This window comes from Sardina pilchardus, chromosome 6 (assembly GCF_963854185.1).
Source record: "Sardina pilchardus chromosome 6, fSarPil1.1, whole genome shotgun sequence".
Lineage (NCBI taxonomy): Eukaryota > Metazoa > Chordata > Actinopteri > Clupeiformes > Clupeidae > Sardina > Sardina pilchardus.
The window spans coordinates 27,486,864-27,495,627 of NC_084999.1; the positions used below are offsets into that span (position 1 = coordinate 27,486,864).

The following is an 8,764-nucleotide window of genomic DNA, read 5'->3' on the forward strand; positions in this document are numbered from 1 at the left end:
TGATTTGAAATTGAATTTATTAGTTTGTAACAGGAATCTAAAAACATTGAAAATTCAACTCTTTTTATATGCTCATATTCAGTTCTCGCAATTCAAATTCAGTTCTCAAAATTCAATTTCAATTTACTATGACAAACATCCGGGTAGTTTAAGGATGAAGAAAGAGCAATCGAGCTCAGATATGCAGGACGCAATATTTTATTAGGCTAATATTCATGAGAACTCCTTATGACGGAAACTTGCAGACGAGTCCAGTTTCACTAAGATAGACTGTGACTACAACTTAGACATAGACGTCTAAATAATACTGTTGTTCAAAGCAGTTAAGACGCCGACTATCCTAGGACGTAATCTGGATATAAGACTCTTTTCAAAACAAAAAACATGGCGGACCGAGTGGACACTAACCGCGCTGTATATTTACTCACTCAGAGAACCTGTGCATTTTGGAGGAGTTTAACACGTTTAAAGACTTTTTTGTGTAGCCTAATGCATGTAGTGGCCAGTGTGGTTGTCGTTGCTGGCTAACGTAACAGATCAATATGTTGCTCCCTTCTTGTCCTACCATGTCCCACTTCACCTATCGAGGCAGTGTAACGTTAGCTGGCTAGGAAGCTGATAGCCTACTTTCACCATGCAACCTACCAGTCCACATGCTCTTTTAATGTGTGCATGACACGTTTGAGGTCGTTTACATTTTATTCGTCGGCAGGAACATTGTCGCCTAAATCTAGCCAGGTTACAGCAGACGCTGTTAGATAGCCTGCTTATTTGGACAAGCTAACGTAATGTAGCTAGTACCTTTTCTGTTGTTACCATGGTGTTATAGCACTTTAGACTCACGTTAGCCTGGGGTGAGGTGTCTACTTTTTTAAGTCTAAAATGAGATAGTCTTAACTTTTGTTAAACTGGCTTACTTGCACTAGACTGGTCTATAAAGAAACAAGACCTATCAACCTGAGTGAAACCGGCCCCAAGAGTCCATTCTAGAGCTTCACCATTGAATTGAACACACGCCGCCAGCTCACGCCAGCTAACGTTTATGATAGCTTGTGGAGTTGAACCAATCGTCTTTTTTTCCCTTTGTTTTTTGGCTTACGATGTCGGGACGAACCTGTTGTGTTTTCGGCTGTTAGGCTACAACAGCAGTGGGGAAACAAATGAATGAATATTAATGAGATTCCCGGATCTAGCCTACGAAAAAAAATATTGCGTCCTGCATATCTGAGCTCGATTGCTCTTCCTTCATCCTTAAACTACCCGGATGTTTGTCACAGTAAATTGAAATTGAATTTTGAGAACTGAATTTGAATTGCGAGAACAGAACATGAGCATATAGAAAGAGTTGAATTTTCATTTTTTTTTAGATTCCTGTTACAAACTAATAAATTCAATTTCAAATCTTACTATTCAGATTCAGTTTTTCAATGCAATGATTAAAATTTAAAAATACAATTTCAAATTATACTATTCAGATTCAGTTTTTCAATGCAATGATTCAAATTTAAAAATACAATTTCAAATTATGTGATTCAAATTCAGTTTCTGGTGGCACATATATCAGCCCATAGTTTTGCAATGAAAAAAATGTAATACAATGCCAGATTAAAGAGAGTATACGTATAGTCATTATTTAGCTGCAGAATTTAATATAAAATGTCGGTTTTATATACCATTTACATAATATCTTGACTGGTGTATACCAGCCTTATCTGAAGAGATACCATTTCAATAAATCATAGTGTTGTCCAAAACAATACATACATTTGAAATTGAGAAAGTTAACAGATTTTCCATCCTGTGTGCTGCTTCACTGGACTTAAGTGCTGGACTTTAGTCCAGTGGTGATCCGTACACCTCCACTTCACAGAGTGTTAGATACTCTACACGTCCAGGAATCACCACGGTAACATAGCGTCCCTCCATCCCATAACACTCAAAGGTCTTGGAGGACCCAGGACGAATATAGCGGATCACTGCACACCTTGGGGGGAAGACACACAGAGTATATCTTCAAAGGACAATAACAAGGACAGTATTACATTTAGAGACATATATTACAATACATTACATTGATCAAGAAATTGAGGCCATTTTTACCTGGGGTTGCTGATACCATTTTGCTCCAAAGAATTTCCTATTCGTATTTCAGCCCCTTTCAGCCTCAAGTGGACTTGAAAATCAACTCTGTTGGTGATTATCACAGTGAAGACTTTATGATTTTGGAGCAAATCCACTCTCCACCAAGGGTTGAGATGAGCTTCTGTGTGAGTACAGGAACCATGAGAATAAACGGGATCACGATTCCCATCGATTGCATTGTAGGCAAAGCCGTCTTCAAAAAGCTCTGATTGTGTGGCATTCCCTTTTAAAGCCACATTTTCACCTGAATGGAAACAATGAAAGAACACTAAATGAGCTATTACCAAATAATATGCATCATTCCCATGTATGGAGTGGTGGAGTTTGTTGAGATCTAAATCTCCTCTGTCATCCAGTCCTTATCTCAATCATGTGTGAACACCTTTTCATTTACCACACTAATGAATCAAGACAAGATACTGCCATACTGTAATACAATAGACCTCTGAAGACCTCTGTCTTTGCCCAAATAAGGAGATCCGGTATCTTGAGATTTTTTCCATGGGAAAATAATATGGGGATTTTCAATTATTGCACCTGTGAAACTCTCACGGAGATGATGACATTGGAAATGCAGACGTTTTTCGCTACACAGATTTGTCTACTGCCGTCTAGAGGACACTGTGATCTTCGGTAAGTGAAGACAGCACACTTTGATCTTTGCTACCCCAGAGCTAACTTACAATGCAACATGCCATAGGCAGTTAGCTTCAATTAACTCCTGGATCTCCTAAAAATGGGCAAAGATGGCAGCTTTGGATCCTTTTTGTAGGCGAACTTCAGAGGTCTATGGTGTCGTCAGAGCCTGTGTCGTCTTGATATACTTAATGTCTCACTGAGCATCATCTAAATGACTTCTAAAAATAGCCTGTGTAGCCAGTCCAGAATGAATTTAATCGAGTCCGTACCTTTCCGGAAATGTTAGTAAAGTGTTGTTAAAGCGTTGCCAGCTGCAGCAGCGACATCTCCGGAAAGGTACTGACTCGATTAAATTCATTCTGGACTCTCTATCCGACCACATAAAGACGTGGGTATACTTCGGTTTGGCTTTAGGGACCCTCTACTCACTACCACGTAAGTGTAGTGTTGTTTGGAACAGTAGAAGAGGTATAAAAATAGCGTTTTGTAGCGGCGAAAGGACATGCCCGTTTCACTTCCAGGCTAACGAGTTTTGGCTAAAAACGGTGAACTCGAACTTTCTCAAAATACATCCGAATGACATGATTTTGGTGTCAACTCAATGTATGTACTCCCAATAGTCTGAAAAATTGATCTAAAGTGCATTTCACTCCGGATTATCCCTTTAACTGTACTCATAACTGAAATAAAACTAGTCAATCTTTGACAGGTTCAAAAAGCACAAACTCTTGTTTGCCGCGAGGTAATGTCATCTAAGAAAAAAGAAGTCGTTCGTACTTTGGCATGCAAAAAGTAGAATCACTTCAGCAGGGATACAAACCTGAATCTGTGGATCCATAACCCAATTACTAATCCACTGCACTACGCTCCATTGAACTGATGTGTGGTACTACTAATCTTTGAATGACTTGTTGTGGTTGCTAGGTAACGGTAAGCAAACTGAAAGATCGTATTTCTTGATTTTGCTTACAAACGGATGGCTTTACCCGTTCACTGAACAAGGTTTATGGAAATTTAGCACCACTTTCCCATCTAAAATATTGTTTTGATAATCCTAACTTGTTAGATTTAGGATTTAGGTTGGCCATCTCCTGCCAAGATGGTCCCACTATGTTGGATAGCACACATTTCAGGTTTGGGTGCAAATAAGAAAATGCCTCCATTCCACTATTTACACCCGGGTGCAAATAATCACTCCGTTTAGAAATTGTGTGCTAAATAAAGGATTTGTGTGTAAAGCAAATGAACAAAATTGGGTTGACATGGCCCCTATGCCCTATGGTTCTCGACATATTCACAGAAAACTGTGTGCTGTGTCGTTGTGCGGCGGTCATAAATATACCAAAACTTACCACATACTCACTAGGGAAATAGTAGTGATTAGGCGACTGTAAAAGGAAGGGTTAAGGGCCCCTCTAGGGTTGCCACCTATGTCTGACCAAAATCCTGGACATTTGGCAACACAATCAAGCCTATTACTTATAAGCAGCGGGACTTTCACACATCTACCCATTACACAAATTGCCTCACTGCAGCGAAACAGATTGTTTACTAATATTATTACTATGCTATTATTATATTATATTATTTTGTTTTTATTAGTAATATAATTGTAATACTATTCATCTGTGTGAAACATGGAAGTTCAAGGAAGTTCACGCTTGGCAATTGAAAGTGGCCAGACTCTCTGTACATTATGAATTTATGAGAGTATGGTAGGACCAGGCTATACCTGAACACCCTTCAACAGAGTATTTCACTTATTGTAACATTTTAAATTGACATTCATTCATCGTTGAGCGCAGGGGTGGAACGACGAGTTACAATGGTGTTCAGACACAGCTGTGTCCACAACATCCACTTATTCACGCCTGCATCTGAGCACACAGAAACAGAAACATTTGTCTCCATAATGAATTGGTTGCACATTCTCAATTATTTCTATGTATGCTGTAGCTCTAATGTTCTTGTAAATGTGCAGGACTATTTTTCACCATCAACATATAGCCTGAAGTCATTAACACGACAGTGTTTGAACAACGGAACAACCACCAAACAGCGCTTTCTAGAGACAGGTGGTTAGGTCGTTGTTTGAACAAAAGTTGCTTCGTACCATGGTGCTTTAGTAAATGTGCAGCTAACTTTTGTAGAAACGGACCCCTGGGCTGGGCATTATCCCACTTACTGAGAGGAAGTACAGTGGGTAACTAATTACCCGGTTAAGTTGACAGTCCTGCTAGAATTGGATCCCTGCCTGCAGGTTTGTGTTATGTGTTTGTATTTTATTTTATGGCTTGACAGGCAGTTTGAACAGATTTGAACATGATGGCAGCAGTGGAGAAGTGGAGAATGAAACAAGGGCCACAGCAAGGGTTTGGGAAATAGTGAGGTCTGGTTGGAGTTGGGGGTAACCACAAATTATATTTAGACATTACATACACAAGACTTGCCATTTACATTTTATTATTGTTTTGATTTGTAACACCATCGTAACATCCATTCCATGTCAACAGGGTGGTTTTGCAATGAAAAAAAATGTAATACAATGCCAGATTACAGTTTTTGCCCGTTGCTTGAACACATTTTGCAAAACTTCGCTCACTGTGCCAAAACTCTACACACAAGTAAACATAACACAACACTAGGAAATATACCTTTCACATCTATGTCAAATTGAAACTCTACTATCAGTACCTAAACTCTGCTATCAAAACCTAACAATCCCTTGTCAAAATATAACTCTGGTGACAAAATGAAACACACTTGCATCATATGCATACATTTTCAGATCGGGAGGAACACACTAGTCTACTTTATATAAAACATATTTGCTTGAATCCCTGTTGCAAAACTTCGATCATTGTGCCAAAACTCTAAACACACGTAAACATGACACAACACTGGGAAATATACCATTCACATCACCATTTCCAATGGCAAAACTGAGGGCTTTTTGTAGATGGCTGATTGGTGTTCTGTTTTGCAAGTAAGTGCGTTCAGGTGTGTATTTGAGAGGTTGCAATTACCCGATGTGTTTTGTATTTTGGATATATGTGTTTAACAAATGGTACTCTGAGATTTCATTTTTGAACGAAGTGTCTATGTATGACATAGAGAGTAGTATGCAGGACCAAGTGTGTTCCTTAAAGGAGTAAGTGTGTTGCAGAATTGAAACTAGAGTGCAAAGCAGCACTTTTGTTTAAGGTATAGGTACATGTGTTTGAGATATTGCAACAAAACTTCAAGTTGTGATACTTTAGTCTAAGCATGGGTCTATAGTGTTCAAGCAACGGGCAAAAACTGTAAAGAGAGTATACGTATATAGTCATTATTTAGCTGCAGAATTTAATATAAAATGTCGGTTTTATATACATACCATTTACATAATATCTTGACAGGTGTATACCAGCCTTATCTGAAGAGTTACCATTTCAATAAATCATAGTGTTGTCCAAAACAATATACATTTGAAATTGAGAAAGTTAACAGATTTTCCATCCTGTGTGCTGTTTCACTGGATGTTAGCGCTGCACTTTAGTCCAGTGGTGATCCGTACACCTCCACTTCACAGAGTGTCAGATACTCTACACGTCCAGGAATCACCACGGTAACATAGCGTCCCTCCATCCCATGACACTCAAAGGTCTCGGAGAACCCAGCAGGAATGGAGGAGATCACTGCACACCTGGAAAAAAATCAGGATTTGAACACTAATACAGGGTCCATGTGCATAGGGCTACTACACTATACCATTATCTCGGAAAAAATTCCAAAGTCTGTCACAGATTATGTAGAGGAACCTATACACGCACGCACGCACGCACGCACGCACGCAAGCAAGCACACACACACACACACACACACACACACACACACACACAGTATCTCTTCAGAGGACAAGGAATTACATTTAGAGGCTTTGGTCGTAAAGTAGTATCTGTATCATATACTGTACATTGAGCAAAAAAAATTGAGAGACCATTTTTACCTGGGGTTGTTGATACCATTCTGCTCTAAAGAATTTCCGATTCGTATTTCAGCCCCATCCAGCCTAGTGGGGACAGTAGCCCTGTTGGTGATTACCACAGAGAAGACTTTATGATTTTGGAGCAAATCCACTCTCCACCAAGGGTTGAGGTGTCTTTCCGTGCAAGAGCAGGAACCATGAAAATAATTGCTGTCACGATTCCCGTCAATGGCATTGTATGCAAAGCCATTTCCATAAAGCTCTGACTGTGTTGCTTTCCCTTTTAAAGCCACATTTTCACCTGCGTGGAAACATTGAAAGAATATTAAATTAGCTACCCAATATTACTGTAAGTATCATGCCGTGAATTGAGTGGTGGAGAATGTTGAAGATCTGAATCTCCTTTGCCGTCCAATCTGTATCTCAATCATGGGAATACCTGTTCATATACCAGCACCAACACACTAACAGATCAAGACAAGATGCTGCCAGACTAATACAACTGTGTCAGATCCTGACCCCATAGGACCCCATCTTGATATGCTTCCTATCTCAAATAAGAAGCACTGACAATCTATATCACTTAAAAAAAAATAGTTTGTGTATGTTGTCACATGATATGTTTACAAGAGTGATGCTTACCATTTGGAGCTGGATATCCATACACCTCAACCTCACAAAGGTTCAAAACCTTGTTGTCTCCAGGCAGAAGAACATTAAGATAGCGTCCCTGGACCCCGTTATCCCATGTGAAGCTGAGGGATCTGCCACCTGGGATGGAGGGAATTACCCCAGCCCTGAAAGTAAAGAGTTGATAATAATAATGCATTTAATTTATGGGTGCCTTTCTCACCACTCAAGTTCACCCTACAAAATCAACAATAAAACGCTCGGTCCATCAAACAAACAATTTCATTAAAAAAACAGACAATAAAATAATATATAACAAAATAAAACAATCACTAAAACTACCCTAACCCTTACAAAAATGGAATGTTTGCGGGAGATTTGCAGCAAACTTGTGGGTGATTTGTGGGAAACAATAGAGTTCACTAGAAAATATTGCCAGTTTGCCAATCTAGGCCGCTAGTGGCAAAGTTCCAGCAAAGTCCTGTAGCAATAATGAGAACTTTACCACTAGTGGCAGATGTGTTCGCCAGTGATTTGCCATCACACTTAGCCAATAATGACAAACTTCCAGTGAATTTCTGACATTTGCCGCAAATTTGCTGAAACATTGCCAAAAGTTAACTGCAACTGTTTACCAGACCCTTAATTTGCATGTGAAAATACCGGTATGACGTTGCTGCAAATTTCCAAACATACTGTAGCGGGCAAGAGTTTATAGCATTGTACCAAAAACACTACCAAAAAAATCTTTAAAAGAATATTTCTCACATTCATCAAAACCAGAGTGGTATCAGGGGAGGGAAATTGAAAAAATAATAGCCTATACATTATCTCAACACTCCCTGTCACCTTTGATCATTTAAGACATTTTGAAACTCACACTGGATTACTATTGCCATTGTCCAGCAGGGAGTTGCCAATACGAATCTCAGCTCCGTTGAGTCTCTCAGAGTAGCCGTCTCCTCTGTTGGTGATGGTGACGGAGGTGATGACGTATGGGTTCAGAAGATCAACCCTCCACCAGGGATTCGTTTGTGCTTCAGTGTGGGTGCAGGATCCATGATAAAAATGTGGGTCACGGTTTCCATCTATGGCATTGTGGGCATCACTGAGCCCTGCAGCTGGGTCAAATGTGTCTGATTGTGTGGCCTTTCCATACAATGCCAAATTTTTAGCTGTAAAGAATTGTTTTACATTCACATCACTTAAACAGCATGATTGTGTCAAGAAGTCACTATGCTACAGTTTAAAACGCCTTTATAAACCACCTGCAACATGTATCCAGTTGCATTCCTTCTCTGTCTGTCCCCTCCTGCTTCCCCACTGATCTCCACTAATAAGGGGGGCTGGATGTCACTATTGAATTGCGCGTTAGCTTAGCACTGG

At 39.7% G+C, this 8,764-nt stretch overlaps 1 protein-coding gene across 1 annotated transcript in view; it reads right to left on the minus strand.

The window, feature by feature from the left end:
* Positions 1-6,315: 6,315 nt before the first annotated feature.
* The window catches only part of LOC134083435 (uncharacterized), a 5,611-nt gene continuing 3,162 nt past the window's right edge, over positions 6,316-8,764 (minus strand). Inside the window, exons 4-7 of the mRNA XM_062539759.1 lie at positions 8,259-8,553; positions 7,391-7,545; positions 6,770-7,049; positions 6,316-6,466 (exon numbers count right to left, since the gene is read on the minus strand). Of these exons, the coding sequence (XP_062395743.1) occupies positions 6,316-6,466; positions 6,770-7,049; positions 7,391-7,545; positions 8,259-8,553 (881 nt within the window). The remainder of the gene's footprint in view (positions 6,467-6,769; positions 7,050-7,390; positions 7,546-8,258; positions 8,554-8,764) is intronic.